The sequence below is a fragment of the Capricornis sumatraensis genome, chromosome 3 (assembly GCF_032405125.1).
Source record: "Capricornis sumatraensis isolate serow.1 chromosome 3, serow.2, whole genome shotgun sequence".
Taxonomy (NCBI): Eukaryota; Metazoa; Chordata; class Mammalia; order Artiodactyla; family Bovidae; genus Capricornis; species Capricornis sumatraensis.
The window spans coordinates 16,160,315-16,178,558 of NC_091071.1; the positions used below are offsets into that span (position 1 = coordinate 16,160,315).

At 56.1% G+C, this 18,244-nt stretch overlaps 1 protein-coding gene across 1 annotated transcript; it reads left to right on the forward strand.

Moving 5' to 3' along the window:
* The first annotated feature begins 1,376 nt into the window (after positions 1-1,376).
* On the forward strand, positions 1,377-18,128 carry ATP2A1 (ATPase sarcoplasmic/endoplasmic reticulum Ca2+ transporting 1). The gene is made up of 22 exons (XM_068968385.1): positions 1,377-1,494; positions 1,857-1,874; positions 2,270-2,352; positions 3,789-3,893; positions 4,801-4,939; positions 7,088-7,168; positions 8,038-8,123; positions 8,286-8,583; positions 9,018-9,184; positions 11,710-11,798; positions 12,090-12,192; positions 12,425-12,556; positions 14,013-14,135; positions 14,260-14,478; positions 15,274-15,609; positions 15,805-16,025; positions 16,134-16,336; positions 16,510-16,595; positions 16,688-16,821; positions 16,946-17,063; positions 17,204-17,321; positions 18,070-18,128. Exons 1-22 carry the CDS (start codon positions 1,377-1,379, stop codon positions 18,126-18,128), a joined length of 3,036 nt encoding a protein of 1,011 aa, XP_068824486.1.
* Positions 18,129-18,244: the final 116 nt, after the last annotated feature.

Below are 18,244 nucleotides of genomic sequence, written 5' to 3' on the forward strand. Positions count from 1 at the left end.
GACTTCCCTCTGACCCTGGCAGCCTTGTCTCTAGTCCCCCAGGTCTGTCTGTCCTTATTTCCCCTAGACCTGTCCCCATCAATCTGCCCGCGTTCATTCCCTGCCTCTGGAGCCTCTGCTTCCCCGGCCCCTGCCTTTGATGCCCCTTCCGTCGTGCCTCTGCCCATGGGGTATGCCCAGCGCCTGAGCACACAGTTCCATCTTCTCTCCCCTTGAGCACAGCTCCTTCGGGGCCAGGGTGGAGTGCAGACCACATGCCATCCAGGGTCTACCATGTAAACCCTGTGGATTGAAGAGAGCACAGCGTGGGACGAGGTGACCCTCATTCCATGACTTGGGGTGACCCCTGCCCCCATTCTGAAACTTTGATCCCTCTCTGTCTGCCATCAGCACATTCTGTAGGCTCTTGGGTTTCCCGGCTGCCTGGGTATCCCATTTTCTTGGGGGGGGGGATTCCCTCTCAAGGATGGGGGGGCCCTGAAGGCTCTGTTCCCAGAGGTTGAGTTAGAGCCATGGGGGGGGTGTGGTGGTTTAGGGGAGAGACAAGCAGTCCTGGCTCTGCTCACCAGGGCCTGGACACTAAATCCCTTGTTGATGGCTGCAGCAACCCCTCCCTAGGGTAGGGTTACCATCTTCTGCCTTGTCCCCTTGACCCTCTCCCCTCCCTGATTCCCCTTGTCCCTCTAGAGCCACTTCCTCTGGCCCCCAAAGGATGTCTTCCCCCTTTTCAGCCCCCTGAGGGCTGGGTATCTCTGCTGCCATTTCAACAAACTCAGTAAGGAAGGCTGAGACTGCAGCAGTAGAAGTAGGTTCAGAGGGGATGAGATGGGAAGGGGGTTCGAGGAAAGGGAATAGAGAGAAGTGGGCTGAAGGGGAGAACTGGAAGGGGTGACTCTGTAAGAAATTCAGTGCAGCTCAAGAAGTCAGGGCAATTGGGGAAGGGCTCAGCAGCAGAAGACAGAAATTGAGGTCTCTCCCTGCCCCCTTCCCTGGGGCTGGGGCCACCTTAGCTTCCCTCATGAGTGACATCTCAGGCTGCAGCCCCACTGTTCCCCCTCGTCAGCAGAAATATCTCTCTCTTCTGACCCCTCCTGCTAGAGTCCCAGCCAGCCAATCCCTGGTCTGAGGGAGGGGGGAGCCTGGCCCCCCCCCACTCCCTCATAAGGACCAGCTGGGGGCTGGGGGGGTGGCCGGCTGCTGTAAGTGGAACGGGGGTCAGAGCTTCGTGAAGGGAAGAATAACCTGGGGGGGGGAAGGAAAGAAAAAGGAAGAAACCCAGACAAACAGGCAGGTGGATACACTGAGGAAGGCCCCCGACGTGTGAGAACCCCCCCAGAAGGAAGACACCGCCCCCTGGCCCCCAGGAAGGGAGCACCATGGAGGCTGCGCACTCCAAGACCACAGAAGAATGTTTGGCCTATTTTGGGGTGAGCGAAACTACAGGCCTCACCCCGGACCAAGTTAAGCGGCATCTGGAGAAATATGGCCATAATGGTAAGTGTTCCCTGGAGGAAAAGGCTGGTAACACCCTCCTACATCCCTACAACATACACACACAGACACACACACAAAGAGACTCACTTACACACACTGACACACACACTCTAAAGCCTCTCCCTCCAGGGTATCTTAGGGAAGAGGCAAGACCTGGTCACTTGAGGGCAAGGGAGGGGAGGATACTGAGAAAGCAGGATCCCTGAGTCCCTGAGTTTTGGCAAGTTTTTTGGGACAACCTCGGTGAACCTCAGCTTTTTGGTGGCCTGATTCTCTTACCTTAGTCACAAAGTCCTGGTTGTGGGTGGCATTAGACTGAATGCCAAATGAATAATGTCCTTTTCTTCTTTTTCCCCGGGCAGAGCTCCCTGCTGAGGAGGGTAAGTTACTGGAAGCCCTGAGCTCTCACAAATGACACCTCCTTCCCTCTGGGCCCCACTCCCTTCTCCCTGTCCTCTCCTTCCAATTCCTGGGGCAGATGTTCCTCCCCAAAGGTTAGAGTCTGGCTGGGGGCAGAAGTTTCCAGGCACGTTCTCCTTGAGGCATCCAATCCTTGAACAACTGCCCACCACTTTGAGGAGCCTGTTTCTGGACTTCGGGCCAGCTCCCTCAGCCCTTTTCTCAGTACCAAATGGCCTGCCCATCACCCTAGACCTTTCCTGCTCCAGGCTGGACTCCAGCCTGCACCTGGAGTCCCTGCATTCATCCGTTAGACCTTAACACCGCCCCCCCCCCACGCCCCACCTCCCTCCCCTCCCCTTGCCTCTGCCCTCAGGGAAGTCCCTGTGGGAGCTGGTGTTAGAGCAGTTTGAAGACCTCCTGGTGCGGATCCTTCTCCTGGCCGCCTGCATTTCCTTTGTAAGTGTGCTGCGCGGTGGTGCGGCGGGGGAGGCGGGGCGGGGGGTCAGGGGGTGTATCTAGGGGCTGGCCTGAGCTGTGGATTGGGGGGATCTGGAGAATCTGCTCGTGGGCAGCCCCAAATCAGAGGCTCCTTTGGTCCAAGCCCTCAGCATCCTGTGCTACAGACTAGAACTGAGGGAGAGGGATGACGCTGACTTGCATACTCCTCTGTCCTCCCCCACACCCCGCAGGCAGGTTTTATTTTAAGCTTTAAGGATGTTCTCAGCCAAAACATTGAAGCTAAGCCGCCCCCGGAGCTTCAAGGGCTCCGAGGGCTCGGGTTACCCCCCCAGCGCCGGGCTCCGGGGCTCAGATGCTACTGCTGTTCCCAGGCCACCACGGCTCCCAGCATGCCCCGGGGCTCACACACGGCTCCGCCAATCCCCGAGCGTCCCGGAGCTCCTGCCCCTCCCTCCTGACGCTGATTGGTCGAGACAGAAACTCCCTCCTAGAGGCGGGAAAGAGCTGCTGGTGGGAGGGGAACTCCAAAGGCGCTCAAAGGCGCAGACCCCTCACCTGTCCCTGGGCCTCACCTCCCAGCTCCCCCTATCAGGGCTGGAACTCCAGGGACCCCCTTCCTCGTCCACTTGACCTGACCCTCCCCTTCCTCCTCAACCTCAGGGCTACCCCCACCCGCCTCCAAAGGGCCTGCCTCGGCTCCTGCCCTGGAGCTCCCCTGCGCACCTACCAGCCTAGCAGTCCCGCCTGCATTTTGGACTTCCTTTCTTAACATCGTAGTCCTCCTGGAAGACAGGACTCTGGAGGCAAAAGCGTCTCCTTGTCCCCTGGTCTCTGTAGTAGAGGCCCCGCGGGCCTTTGAGTACTAGCTGGCAGAACCCCACTTCTCCCTTCTCAGATTTGCTCCTTGACATTTGCCTGTGGCTGTTGCCTGGCAGTGGCAACAGCTGGGGTGGGGTGTGTACAGAAGGCCCCGTAACACTATCCCCTCCTCCTGCTCCCTCATGAAATTGGAGCTTCCCTGCCTCAGGCTGTGGGGGAGGGCTGTGGGTGGGCAGGGCGCCTGCGAGGACCACAGGGTTTTTTCTGTCGGGTTTTGGCTCCCGAGGGATGGATGTGGCTTGAGGGTAGTTGGCCTGGGTGTCCCCTGAGCTTCGTTTACAAGCCAGCAACTTGGTCAGGGAAACCTGAAAGCATTCCCAGCTAATCCCCGAGCTGTGCATGTCTGTGCCCGCCTGTTCTCGCTGAATAACAGCAGTGGCTGCGCTTGTGTGAGTTAAAGGAGTGGACCGTGTAGGCACTTAAAGGGATGTGGGGCTGCAGTGCCTCCGTGATGCCCCGCCCACTTGTTCCTGCACGTGTTCTCATCTCTGTCTGCTCCCTTTAACCACCTGAGGGGCTTTATTATCTGTTGATCTCCTTCCCTTGCTCCCCAGGTGCTGGCCTGGTTTGAGGAAGGCGAAGAGACTGTCACCGCCTTTGTTGAACCCTTTGTCATCCTCTTGATCCTCATTGCCAATGCCATCGTGGGGGTTTGGCAGGTTAGCTTTGACCCCACCCCACCCCATTCTTTCACAACCTGACACTGGACCTGAGGCCAGCCTCCCTCCCTGTCTCCTCCTCCATCACTTACCCTGGGCTTGCCTAGTATCTGGTCCTTTTGCCCAGTCCAGGAGACTTGGTATTCCCACTTTCACTTGCTGGTTGTTCAACCCTGGGCAGGTGCCTTCATCTCTCTGAGTCTCAGTTTCCTCATACATAAAATGGGACTCATAATCCTGTCCCTTGAGTTGTGGTGAAATTTAACAAGATGATGAGTGTGAAAGTACCCAGCCCTGTGTCTGGCATGTAGGAGGATTTCAGTAAATGCTCATTTGATATCCTTCTTCCTCTTGCTTTCTACCTCCCTCTGCTTTTCCTATCCCCTGCTTCCTGATTTTCTTTGATTCTCCTTCTTTCTCTTCCCAAAACCCCTGTAGTAGTAGTAGCAGTGTTAGTTGCTTAGAGTTGCAAAGAGTTGTCCAACTCTTTGCGACCCTATGGACTGTAGTCTGCCAGGCTCCTCTGTCCATGGAATTCTCCAGGCAAGAATACCAGAGTGGGTAGCCATTCCCTTCTCCAGGGGATCTTCCCAACCAGGGATCAAATCCACATTGCAGGCAGATTCTTTACTGTCTGAGCCACCAGGAAAGCCCCTAAACCCCCTTACCTATTCTCAGCTATGAGTGATGGTATCCTCACTCATCATGTGAAGTTTGTCCGCTGCTGTAGGCCAGGAGCCAGGACCACATAACCTGCCTCCTTCTCTGTGATGCCGCAACTTCCCCCACGACTCTGGCCCCTGCTCCTCCATCTCTACCCCACCCCATCCTCCTTGACCAGTCCCTTCTCACTCCACCACCTTCTTTTCTCTGCTGACCCTCCTCTCCTCAACCCTATTCCCCCCAGGAGAAGAATGCAGAGAATGCCATCGAGGCTCTGAAGGAATATGAACCCGAGATGGGGAAGGTCTACCGGGCTGACCGCAAGTCAGTACAGAGGATCAAGGCTCGGGACATTGTTCCCGGAGACATCGTGGAGGTGGCTGGTGAGTGATGGGAACGAGTGGTCCAGGATGGGTTTTGAGGCCAAGAAGATGTTGGGGGTAGGGTGGGGGTGGGGGCCGCTCAGCCCCGATCCCGTGTCTAAGAGGTAGCCAGGATGGTGTCTGGTAGTCTTGGCTTCTCCTTCTCAGACTCCTCGGGGGTCACTCCAGGGCACTGTGGCCACGGCACATCCTCTCCACCAGAGTCTGAGCAGGAACAGCCAGTCCTGTCCCCGAAGCTGCAGGCAGACCCCTTGTTCCCCCTCCTCTCAGCCAGCCCTTGCGAGCGACAGGTGGAACCCAGTCCCTGCCAAGGGCCCCGTCTCCACCCCCTCCTGAGGCCTGGCTTCCCTCTCCTTCCACCCACCCCCAAGCTTGGTCAGCTTTAAATCTTGACCTCTCAGTGCCCTTGAGGCCTCTCAAAGGGGAAGGAGCGACAGTAGAAGGGAAGGGGGGGCCAGAGGCTCGAGCCCCCGACCATGTAAGGGAAACTCAGGCCCCAGCAGAGAGCACGGGACCTGGAGGAGGGGAGCTCAAGGAGGGCCCCGCCTCTCCGGCGAGGGACACTTAATGCCTGACCAGGGAGGGGTGGGGGCCAGGAGGCTAAGATTACTGGGATTCTGCCCCCTTCAGCGGTTTTTATATTTGCCCCACACCAGCCTTCCCACGTCTCCAGGCCCCTGGCATAGGGAGCCGTGTCTTTCTAGGTCCTGCTTCCCTCCACCAGACACCCAAGTCTCTACCCTGGGAAGCTTGGAGAAAGGGAGGGCGGGTGGGCTGAAGACCCCAGTGCTGCATCCCAGGGCCCATCTGCCACCGTGACACTTTGGAGTCAGCGCCATGAATGTCTATAAATATCCCTTTGGCTTGGGTGACAGGGTGTCCCGCCCAACTCCATGCTGACCTCCTCCCTTCTCCGTCAGCTTCCTCTGGCACGGGAGGAGGAACCTTGGGAGCAGGGAAAGGAGAGCAGTCAAACCCCATCCCCGGGACCAGCCTTGGGACCAGGCAGGATGAGGCTAGGGGGCGGTTCTCTTCCTTGGAGAGGTCTCCAAGTCTGGTGGGGCATCCGCCATGTCTCTCAGGTGGTTTCTTAGGCTGACCCCCTCTTTCTGTGCCCATCCCTTGGCCTCCCCCCACTTTTCTCAGCTATCTGCTGTCTATGGCTCCCCCCTGCCCCCCCACCCTGCTGAAGCCACCACCACTGCCTTGTTCCCTGCAGATGCCCCTTCTCCCCAGCCCATCTCCCCAGCTCACTCACGCTGGCTTCCTGCCTTCCCTTGATGCTCAGACCATGGCCCAACAGGCTTCTGATGTGCATCCATCCCCTCTATGTGGGCCTGGCGGGCCTGCACCCTCTGCTTCCACCGCTGCCCCCTGTCCTCCTGTATCTTCGCTTCTCACACTTCCCTCTCCTGTCTTCTTACTCCTCCTTTTGTCTGGGTTGACACTGATTTTCTCAATTCCCAATTTTTTTTTTCCTGTTTCTTGCTACCTTCTCCAGCTGTTCCACTTTGTTCTCGTCCATGGATACATGTCTATCTGACTTACCCTAGTTTTGGGGGGTCGGGGCTGCCTCTTGTGGTATGTGGGGGTCTTAGTTTCCCAACCAGGGATTGAGCCCGCAACCCCTGCATCAGAAGCATGGAGTCTTAACCATGAGCTGCCAGGGAAGTCCCTGACTCATCCTGTTTACTCTAGTTCTTCTCATGCCTGTCCCTCCTCGCCTTTCTCCCTCTCGTTTCCCTCTCTGTTCTGCTGTCTCCTATCCTCACTTTGAGAGCTTCCCTGGTGACTCAGTGGTAAGGGACCTGCCTGCCAATGCAGGAGACTCAAGAGTCGTGGCTTTGATCCCCGAGTCAGGAAGACTCTCTGGAGGAGGGCATGGCAATCCACTCTAGTATTCTTGCCTAGAGAATCCCCATGGACAGCAGAGCCTGGTGCGCTACAGTCCGTGTGGTCGCCTAATAGGGAGAGGAACATTTGGCAGGGAGACAGTGGGAGCGAGGGTTAGAGGGATATCCTTGCTAGGATGATAGGAGCATAGTCCAGGCGACCCCCTGAGACCTGAAGGAGGAGGTGAGGTCTTCAGACGAAGATGGGGTTTTCTCCCTTCTCTGCTGACTTCATGCCCCTCTTCTCTCTCCACAGTGGGGGACAAGGTCCCGGCAGATATCCGCATCCTCACCATCAAGTCCACCACCCTCCGGGTCGACCAGTCCATCCTGACAGGTCTACTGGCCAGGGGGCTGGGGGCGGGTGGTTTGCATCACAGGAGGATTTGATGCGGGAGGAACTGAGAGGACAGAGAAAAGTGACCCCTGGCCGTAGGGACCCTGTCCTGGCCCCATCGTGGCAGCGATGTTTGCCCTGGTCAGCTCTGCTCACAGCCTGAGCCTGGAACATGGGGTCACAGGAGACAGTGGGATGTTTGTGCCCATCTCCAGATGGCCGATAACTCACCCCTTCCACACAGATATGTGGGCACGGTCACCCAGAAAACCATCCTGCCTTTTCAAAAGCCCCCAAGTGAGGAAGCATAGGTTCTAGGATCAGATACAGGGTTCAGATCCACTTAAAACCTCAGCTGCTTCCATTTCTGCCCTGGGAGAGAGAGGAGAGAGCCAGTGAGCTTGCTCTGTGGTTCAAGGAGGCCAGCTGGGCTGGCTCAGGGTGATTGCCTGAGCTCCTGCCCTTCTGGTGAGGGAGAAAAGGTCCCCAGGGTGGGGGCCTCTCCCTTCCACGAAAGTGCTCTCCAATTGAGAGCGCACTTCCACGTACATCCGCTTATTTGATTTTCACCAAGACTGTGTTCTGAAACGTACACGTCATTGTCCCCATTTCACAGAAGAGCAAACCGAGGTTAAGTCATCCAAAGCCATGCAGCTCGTGAGTAGTCAGGCAGGGATTGGGGTCAAGGCCTTTTTTCTCTAAGGACAATGAGTTTCCCATCTGCCTCCAGGGGCTTCTTTTCAGAGTCCAGACTTCCTCCAGGATTGTTGCTTGGTCCTTCCTAGGCTGAGAAGAGAGAGAGTTAGGGGTGGGAAGTCTGAGAGAAGGACATGACATCATCTGAAAACCCCTCCGGCCCTTCTCCGCAGGCGAGTCTGTCTCTGTCATCAAGCACACAGAACCTGTTCCCGACCCCCGAGCTGTCAACCAGGATAAGAAGAACATGCTTTTCTCGGTGAGCCCTTCAGGGCCAGCTGTCCTGTGCTCCAGCCAGGGGGCCTTGGTCTGGGAGAGATGTGACGGCAAGGGAGGAGATGAGGCCCACAGCTGGGGGCGGGGGGTGTGCTGCAGCACGAGGGGCGTTGTCCGACTCCCTGCCTCTTTTTTCCCTTCCCAGGGCACCAACATCGCAGCCGGCAAGGCCATCGGCATTGTGGCCACCACAGGTGTCAGCACTGAGATTGGGAAGATCCGTGACCAAATGGCCGCCACAGAGCAGGACAAGACCCCTCTGCAGCAAAAGCTGGATGAGTTTGGGGAGCAGCTCTCCAAGGTCATCTCCCTCATCTGCGTGGCCGTCTGGCTCATCAACATCGGCCACTTCAACGACCCCGTACATGGGGGCTCCTGGATCCGTGGTGCCATCTACTACTTTAAGATCGCCGTGGCCCTGGCTGTAGCTGCCATCCCCGAGGGTAGGGCGACCTCTCTGTCTCCTCCCGTTTGCTCCTCTCATCTGCAAAGACCTTTTATCCGAATAAGATAACATTTACCAGTCCCAAGGATTAGGACCCGATATCTTTGGGGGCTGCTCTTCAGCCAGGTGGCACAGCTGTTAAAAGAATCTCTCTGCCAGTGGAGGAGACGTGATGAGACGTGGGTTCAATCTCTGGGTCAGGAAGATCCCCCTGGAGAAAGAAATGGCAACCTGCTCCAATATTCTTGCCTGGGAAATTGCATGGACAGAGAGGCCTGGTGGGCTTCACGGTCCACAGGGTCCCAAAGAGTTGTATACGACTGAGCACGCGTGCATGCACACACGCGTGCGCACGCATGCACACGCACACACACACACGGGTCTCCCTCTGTCCCCCAGTTTAGTTCCCTCACCCCCTCTTTTACCCCACAGGCCTTCCTGCAGTCATCACCACCTGCCTGGCCTTGGGCACCCGCCGGATGGCAAAGAAGAACGCGATCGTGAGGAGCCTGCCCTCCGTGGAGACTCTGGGCTGCACCTCTGTCATCTGTTCCGACAAGACGGGCACCCTCACCACCAACCAGATGTCTGTCTGCAAGGTCAGGGCAGGGTGGCAACTTCCACTCAGATGGCAGGTGAAATGGTGGGGTGACTCCTTCATCACGGGCCTGAGAAATGCTCAGAGGGCACAGGGCGCCATCCTGCCAGCTATGAGAGGGAGCAGAGTAGCCCATGTGTCCTGGGCAGACAGCTCTCTTGGCCCCCATCCATGTGCCAGACACTGCCGTGTGTTATCTCTAATCCCCCACAGCTGCCCCAGCAGGGGAAGGTTTTGTTACCTAGTTTTCCAGAGGAGGAAACTGAGGCTCTGGGAAATTCCATGCACAGTTAATAAGGAGCAGAATTGAGTTTCAGACCCAAGTCTGTCTGGCCTGGAGTACCTGCCTGTGCACCAGACTACCCTCCAGAGTGGTCCTGTGTGACGGGGCAGGAGGAACCTGGTCACATGAATCCCAAATGGCATTTCCTAAACCAGGGCCCTTGATCTTGGGCCTTGGACCCTTTGGCCATCTGGACCTCTACATTTAATATTTTCAGTGTATAAAATAAAACACACAAGATCCTGTTTTAAAAATACACTGGATTGGGAATTCCTGCCGGTCCGATGGTTAGGACTTGATGCTTTCACTGCCATGGCCCAGCTTCCATCCCTGGTCGGGCAACTAAGATCCTGTCAAGCCAGGCAGCGCAGGCAAAAACAGAAATAAAATGCACTGGATTACAGAGGAAACCACTGATTGAAATACAGCAATCAAAATATTTTAAATCGTGATTTGATAACACATATGCTCCTTTAATAATGTATTAAGTAGCAAGTCCAGCAGTAGTTCTCATAAGTGCCGTAACGCTGAGGCAGGGATGAGTATAAATGCTATTTTGAGAGCCCTGAAACAATGCAACGTGATAGGAGAGTGTTTATGATTTTATTGGTAGCCAAGTCACAGGTTTTGCTAATGCTAACGTGGTACATTGCCCACATTCATAACTGGACGGAAATGCTAAATATCAGAGAAAAAATGGAATGTAATTTTAAATTTTTTATTCATTTTTAATTGAAGGATAATTGCTTTACAGTATTGTGTTGGTTTCTGCCAAACATTAACATGAATCAGCCATAGGTATATCTGAAAAAGATGTTAGTTTTGTTTTGCCATCAAAATTCACAAATCCCTTGGTCTGTGGGGTCATCCATGGACCCGAGGCAAAGAACCCCTGACCTAAACACAATTCTCTAGACTAGCATGTCTGTGAAATAGAAATTACTGTCCTAAGAATCAAGGCCTCTCAGACCAGGCACAGAAAGGCTGTACCATAGGCCTGCTGGGATTTGAAAGCCTCGGAGAAGGCCGACTGTAGAGAGGGTGGATTTCCCTCTATTTAACCCAGATTTTCCCAGACTTTGCTGGCCGCAGAACCATTTTATCTTGGAATGTGTCTTAAGCCCCATCCCTTCCACACTTGCTCTGGTGCAGGGTGGGCTTCTCACCTCTGTGCTGCGTGACCTACATTCCCTCCAAAGCACAGGCATCAAAGCCAGGCCACTGGGCTCCTGTCATGTTTCATAAAAATGAACTCATTGCCCCCATTTGAAAAGTTAAGAGATTTCATAGAAAAATAACCTGAGTTTCTAGTTCTTCCTGCAAAACTGGAAGATCTCGCTGCAAGAGGCTGGAGCTGTAGATGGGTCACGTGCTGACACGTGGACCAGTGGCCGCAGTCCCCAGAACATCTTGTGATGCACCTCTTATTTTACCAATTGATCTGGAGGGACCTTCAGTGTGACCGGCAATAACCTTAAAAAAATAATAATTTTATTTATTTATTGGCTGTGCTGGGTCTCTAGTTGTGCGAACTTTTCCCTTGTTGTGGTGAGCAGGGTCTACTCACTCATTGCAGTGTGCAGGCTTCTCCTTGTGGTGGCTTCTCTTGTTGCTGAGCTTGGGCTCCATGGCATGTGGGCTCAGCAGCTATGGCTCCCAGGCTCTAGAACACAGCTCGACAGTAGTGGCACACGGGCTTGGTTGCTCCGTAGCATGTGGGATCTTCCTGGATCAGGGATCGAACCTGTGTCTCCTGCATTAGCAGGCGGCTTCTTTACCACTGAGCCACGAGGAAAGCCGTGCAATAATTTAAAATATATGTATATATTCATTTTATTTATTTGTCTGCGTGGGGTCTTAGTCATGGCACCTGGGACCTTTGATCTTCACTGCAGCATGTGGGCTGTCAGTGGCAGCACATGGGATCTAGTTCCCTGACCAGGGAGCCAGTCCAGGCCCCTGCATTGCGAGTGTGGAGTCCTAACCACTGGACCACCAGGGAAGTCCCGTAACTTATAAGGCCATGGACACAGAATAAGAAAAATGATTTGCAAGGGAGTGGTGGGAAAGGGGAGGATGCAGGAAGGAAAAAGGAAGAATGAGTGGGGGGATGGTGAGGGGAAGTTGGGTAAGTGTGTGCAGCTGGCCGGACAGGGATACTCGTGGCCCGGCCCTCACCTCGGTGCAGACTGCCTTTGGACACAAGGAGAGTTAGCCATGTGTGCGCACCCCCTTCTCTGCAGATGTTCATCATCGACAGGATAGATGGGGACCTCTGCCTGCTGAACGAGTTCTCTATCACTGGCTCCACTTACGCTCCTGAAGGAGAGGTGTAAGTCCCCCCAAAGGTCGTCTTCCGTTTCCCTGTGCCCCTTCCCCACCACACACACAAGCACACAGACACACACACACCTCCTCTCTCCCCCGGGGCCCTCCCTCTAGTTTTGTCTTCCTGTTTCTCTCCTGTTCTTCCCTGGCCTCGTTCTCTCTCCCACCGCCGCGCATCACCACGTTGGTGCCACCTCCCCCGTCCCTCGCTGCTTTCCCCATGCTCTCTCTGCATCTCATTCCCCGTCTTCTCTACCTGTCTCTTCCCCTTCCTTCCTCCCTGCCCCGCCGCCAGCCTGAAGAATGATAAGCCAGTCCGCTCAGGGCAGTATGACGGGCTGGTGGAGCTGGCCACCATCTGTGCCCTCTGCAATGACTCCTCCTTGGACTTCAATGAGGTAACCTCTCCTCTCCTGAAGCGGCCCCTCCTTCCCCCTCGAGCTGGCTGCGTCCAGGCCTCCCCGACAGGCTGCAAAGAAGGGGTCTGGGGGAGGGGGTCCCTCGTACCAAGCCTCTCCTGGGTGTAAGGGGAAGAGACTAGTTTGCTCCCTTCCCGTTCTAGGTGGAAGGTGGGAGCAAGGGGCCAGGAGCCCAGGGCACCTACTTCCTCTTCCTTCTCTGCCCTCTCAGACCAAAGGTGTTTATGAGAAGGTGGGAGAGGCCACTGAGACAGCCCTCACCACCCTGGTGGAGAAGATGAATGTATTCAACACTGAAGTGAGAAACCTCTCGAAGGTAGAGAGGGCCAACGCCTGCAACTCGGTGAGTCTGGGCGCTCCCTCCCAGTTGTCTCCACCCTGTACAGGCCAGGACCTAAGGAACCTCAGGAGATGGGGCCCCGCAGGACCTTGTGCTGGGAGCCAGCCCGAACAAGCAGCCGGCCTGACCGCAGCTTTCCTTGGCGAGGCTGACTTTGGGTGGGGCCTCCTGACCCTCACTTACACCGCTCTTCTGGTGCCCAGTTGGAGCATCCCTGGATGCATGGACAGTCACCTTCTCCACCATGTTCCTAGTGGAAAGGGACTGAGCGGGTCCCAGAAACCATGAGTGACCCATCCTGGGACAGCCCAATGTCAACTGCTACCAACTGCCTCTAGGAACACACTCATTTTTTAAATCAGATCTCAAGACTTGATTTGCGGCTTCCTTGTGGCTCAGATGGTAAAGAGTCTGCCTGCAGTGTGGGAGACCCCGGGTTCAATTCCTGGGTCGTAAAGATCCCCTGGAGAAGGGAATGGGTACCCACTCCAGTATTCTGCCCTGGAGAATTCCATGAACAGAGGAGCCTGGTGGGCTACAGTCATGGGGGCGGGCTACAGTCCATGGGGCCGCAGAGTCAGACACGACTGAGTGACTAACACGTTCAAGACCTGATTTAGGATTTGAGAAATATGACCACCTCATATGTTCTGCTTCCCTGATACACAAGTCAAAATCTGAGATTATTACTCTAAGTTCCCACTGTTAATATTTACTGAATGTCTATATTGATTTCCTCAGTGTTGTCTTATATTTCCCACACTGCCCATTCTTTTTTTTTGTTTTTGGTAAAGGCAAGATGCTTATTGGTGTTTTAATATAACAAAAATATTGAAAGCCACCTAAGTGGCTTCAATCATTTAAAAAAATTTACAAATGATAATATGAACATCAACATATTTTTAGTCTTATTTACTGTTGCTATTATTGTTTTGTGGAGAAACTTTCAGACTGCATTTGGCACATTGATTTTATGAGGTGCTTAGTACTGCATGCCAGGCACCAGCTCACCACTGTCTAACAACACACAGACCCATACATGTGGTTGCTTACATTTAAAATATTAAATAAAGTAAAAACTCAGTTCTTTAGTTGCACTAACCACATATCCTGGACTCAGTAGCCACTGTTCAGTTGCACTGCATTCGACCACCTCGATTATTAAACATACTCCTCATTCTGGAAGGCTCTACGGACAGTGCTGCACTACGTCATCTTGTTTCTATTGTGCTTTCAGTTGGACAATAAGACTGTAGCACCACTAGCCTTGGAATTCTCTCCATTTCTGCTGTAGGTAGCAGACTCAGCTTTATCTCAGACTCAGCTTGCGGTCTGCTCTGACCTCCAGATCTTTTCTGGCTATGCTTTTAGGGGTCTGGGACCCTTCTAGCACAGCATCATCACTCTTTCCCCGTCCGTCTCAAGTCTGGCCTCTCCCTCCCTGTCTCCTCTCTCCCAGGTAATCCGCCAGCTAATGAAGAAGGAATTCACCCTGGAGTTCTCCCGGGACCGAAAGTCCATGTCTGTCTATTGCTCTCCAGCGAAATCCCGGGCTGCTGTGGGCAATAAGATGTTTGTCAAGGTCAGGAATTTCCGAGTGTGCCTTGGCCCCCCTTCTTCCTAATCCTGAGCCCTTCTCTTCGCCCGTGCCGCTCACCATGTGCTGGAAAGAACAGCCGTTTCTGAGTGTTGTTCTGCTCCACTAGGGTGCCCCCGAGGGGGTCATCGATCGCTGTAACTACGTGCGAGTTGGCACCACCCGGGTGCCCATGACAGGGCCGGTGAAGGAGAAGATTTTGTCGGTGATCAAGGAGTGGGGTACTGGCCGGGACACCCTGCGCTGCCTGGCGCTGGCCACCCGGGACACCCCCCCCAAGCGAGAGGAGATGGTCCTGGATGACTCTACCAAGTTCATGGAGTACGAGGTGAGTCACCTGCCTCACCCTCCTCTGCCACCCTTCATGTCCTACCTCGTCACGGGGCCTGGAGTCACAGGACGTCAGAGTTTGAAAGAATCTTAGGAGTCTTCCAGTCCAGGCCGCTTGGCCTGTGGTCCATGGACTCATCTGATATGAGGGTGAGGCACTTGTTCCAGAACAGAAGCCAGCTGGGTCACTGAGCACACTTGGGTTCAGCTGACGTGTTTCCACAGTGAGGTTTTGTGGGTTTTTTTTGGGTCTTTATTGAATTTGTTATGAAATTACTTCTGTTTTATGTTTTGGGATTTTTTGGGCCCCGAGGCATGTGGGATTTAGCTCCCTGACCAGGGATCAAACCCGCACCCCCTGCATTGGAAGGCAAAGTCTTAGCCACTGGAGTGCCAGGGAAGTCCCACAGTGAGGTTTCCTTAAGAGGTGCATCGACCTGTATCCTGGCACCGGCTCTTTATCTTGTAGCGGACCTTCTCTGAGTAGCACAGAAGTCCACTCCATTTTACAGAGAGAACAGTGTGGCCTGGCAGATAACACTCAAAGCTGGAGACCAAGCAAGTGGCCCAGCTGAAAGCAGAAAGCAGTTCCCTCACTTCCAGGTCGAGTTCTTTCTATGAAAGACAGGATCTGCCACCTACGATGGCAGCCCCTCATGGGAACAAGGAATGTTTCCTGCCCCTGAGCTTAGAGGCCTGGCTGAAGTTTGAGCACCAGGCGTAGACACAGCTCTCCCTCCCACCCCCGCCAAGCCTCCTCCCCTGAGCCCGTCACTCTGCTCTGTCTCGCTAGACGGACTTGACATTCATTGGCGTAGTGGGCATGCTGGACCCGCCCCGCAAGGAGGTCATGGGCTCCATCCAACTATGCCGAGATGCCGGAATCCGAGTAATCATGATCACTGGGGACAACAAGGGCACGGCCATTGCCATCTGCCGACGGATTGGCATCTTCGGGGAGAACGAGGATGTGGCCGACCGGGCCTACACTGGCCGGGAGTTCGATGACCTGCCCCTGGCCGAGCAGCGGGAGGCCTGCCGACGCGCCTGCTGCTTCGCTCGTGTGGAGCCCTCCCACAAGTCGAAGATCGTGGAGTATCTGCAGTCCTACGATGAGATCACGGCGATGGTGCGGGGACCAGGGCACATGGGATCTGCTCGGTATCTGTTGAGATGTCGGTCTTGGGAAGCTAGGGGCCCAGGGAGGACATGGCTGAGTGGGCCCCCTGCTGAGATGTGCAGAGGGGAGGAATTCGGACCCAGATGGAAGTGTCAGGAGAGTACAAGGAAGGGGCCGGCTCCCACCTTCTCTCTCTCCCTGCAGACAGGTGATGGCGTCAATGACGCCCCTGCGCTGAAGAAGGCGGAGATCGGCATTGCCATGGGATCTGGCACTGCCGTGGCCAAGACGGCCTCTGAGATGGTGCTGGCCGACGACAACTTCTCCACCATTGTGGCTGCCGTGGAGGAGGGCCGCGCCATCTACAACAACATGAAGCAGTTTATCCGCTACCTCATCTCCTCCAACGTGGGCGAGGTGGTCTGGTGAGCAGCGGGAAGGGCTATCAGCGGGGAACCTGTGGCTGGTGTGGGAGACAGGGCGACCACAGGCCTGGGAGGCAGGACAGACCTGTGACCGCCTGCTTCTGGCAGCATCTTCCTGACAGCCGCCCTGGGGCTGCCTGAGGCCCTGATCCCTGTGCAGCTGCTGTGGGTGAACCTGGTGACTGACGGGCTCCCAGCCACAGCCCTGGGCTTCAACCCCCCAGACCTGGACATCATGGACCGACCCCCCCGGACCCCCAAGGAGCCCCTCATCAGTGGCTGGCTCTTCTTCCGCTACATGGCCATTGGGGGTGAGCAAGACGGAACGTCAAGCTTCTTCCCCACCCTCGGCTTCCCCACGGCAGCCACCCTGGCTGGTGGGCCCTCTGCCTGCACCACTGTTCATGGCCACCAGGCCCTCTCAAGCCCTCCTATCTTCCCAGCCCTGACGCCCCACCCCCCAACTCCCATCTCTCCACCACAGGCTATGTGGGTGCAGCCACCGTGGGAGCAGCAGCCTGGTGGTTCCTGTATGCTGAGGATGGGCCTCACGTCACCTACAACCAGCTGGTAGGGCAGGACCGAGGCGGGAGGAGGGGCAGTGAAGGAGGGTGGTGTGGAGGCTTCTGGGGGATCCCAGCTTCTCCCCTCGCCCTCGGCAGACTCACTTCATGAAGTGCTCGGAGCACAACCCTGACTTCGAGGGTGTGGACTGTGAGGTCTTCGAGGCCCCCGAGCCCATGACAATGGCCTTGTCTGTGCTGGTCACCATCGAGATGTGCAACGCTCTCAACAGGTGGGCCCCCACCCCCTCCCCCTGCCTGTCTGGAGGCCACCGCCTTTGTCCTCCGGCCCTCCTGCTCATCACTTCTCTCCCCTGTGCGCCCCCCACCCTGGCTCTGCCCGCCGCCCGCTTGCAGCCTGTCTGAGAATCAGTCCCTCGTGCGGATGCCACCCTGGGTGAACATCTGGCTGGTGGGCTCCATCTGCCTCTCCATGTCCCTCCACTTCCTCATCCTCTACGTGGACCCTCTGCCGGTGAGCCTTCTTCTGGCCAGGGGCCACCTGCCCCCTCACCCACGGGGGCCTCTTCAGGGATGCAGAGGGAGGGATAGTCAGGCTGGGGCAGTGGCAGCTCTGCGGGCTCCTTCTCACTGCCCGTCCCGCCTCCCCCCAAGATGATCTTCAAGCTCCAGGCCCTGGACCTGTACCACTGGCTCATGGTCCTCAAGATCTCGTTACCAGTCATTGGGCTCGACGAAATCCTCAAGTTCGTTGCTCGGAACTACCTGGAGGGTAAGAGGCTCCCCGCCTCCGAGCCTCATCCGCCCCCCCAAGCCCCAGCACAGCCCCTCCCTCCGCGCTGCGAGGGCGCCTGCCCCCCTCTCCTTCCTTTTCAGGTGGGTGAGTTCCTGGGGTCCGCCAGCCCGTGCCCTTCGTCAAGCGGCCCACCCAGCCCCTTCCCTCCTTTCCCGCGGCTCGCCCCTCTGAGCCCCATGCAGACATGGTCTCCTAGGCACCCTCACAACCTCCCCAGCCCTCTTGGCCCCTGTGCCTGCCTCCCTCCCTGGATAACGGTGTCTCTCTGTCCTCTCTGGCCATAGGATAACCCGTTTCCCCCTCCTCCATCTCTTTGAACCGTGTCACAGGTATCACCCCTCTTCCTGCCCTCGCCCCAGCTGCTGTGCCCCTTGCCCGCCCCTCTCCCTTCAGGTGGCGCCGAGGTCACTTATCCTCGCAGCTCCACCTGGAGCCACTGCCGCCGCCACCGCCGCCGCCGCGCTTCCTAGTGGGGCCGGGTGTCGGGTACCACTGTCTGCTGGGCTGCGCTGCGTTGCGCTGGCTGGGGGCTGAGCTGTCTGCCGCTGGGGCTGCAGTGGTTGGGAGGAGGGGGGCTGGGGACACAGGTGAGTGCGGGGGTTGCGGGGGGGGGGCCCTCCAGGTGAGTGTGCAGGGAGCTGGGAGGGACTGTTCTTCTCGGGTCCCGCTCCACCCCCACCCCCACTAAGATGAGAAAGTCTCATCCTTCCCTTTCCCCTTCCAGATCCAGAAGATGAAAGAAGGAAGCAACCAGGCCTTTTGCCCTCCCTCCCCACCCCATAGTGACGCATCTTCGGCCAGAGCTGTGGCACAGGCCCCTCACCCCCCACAATGTTCCCTATTCCTCCCGCCCTGACATTCTTGTTTATAAACACAATGTCCCCTTCACTTCTCCTTCC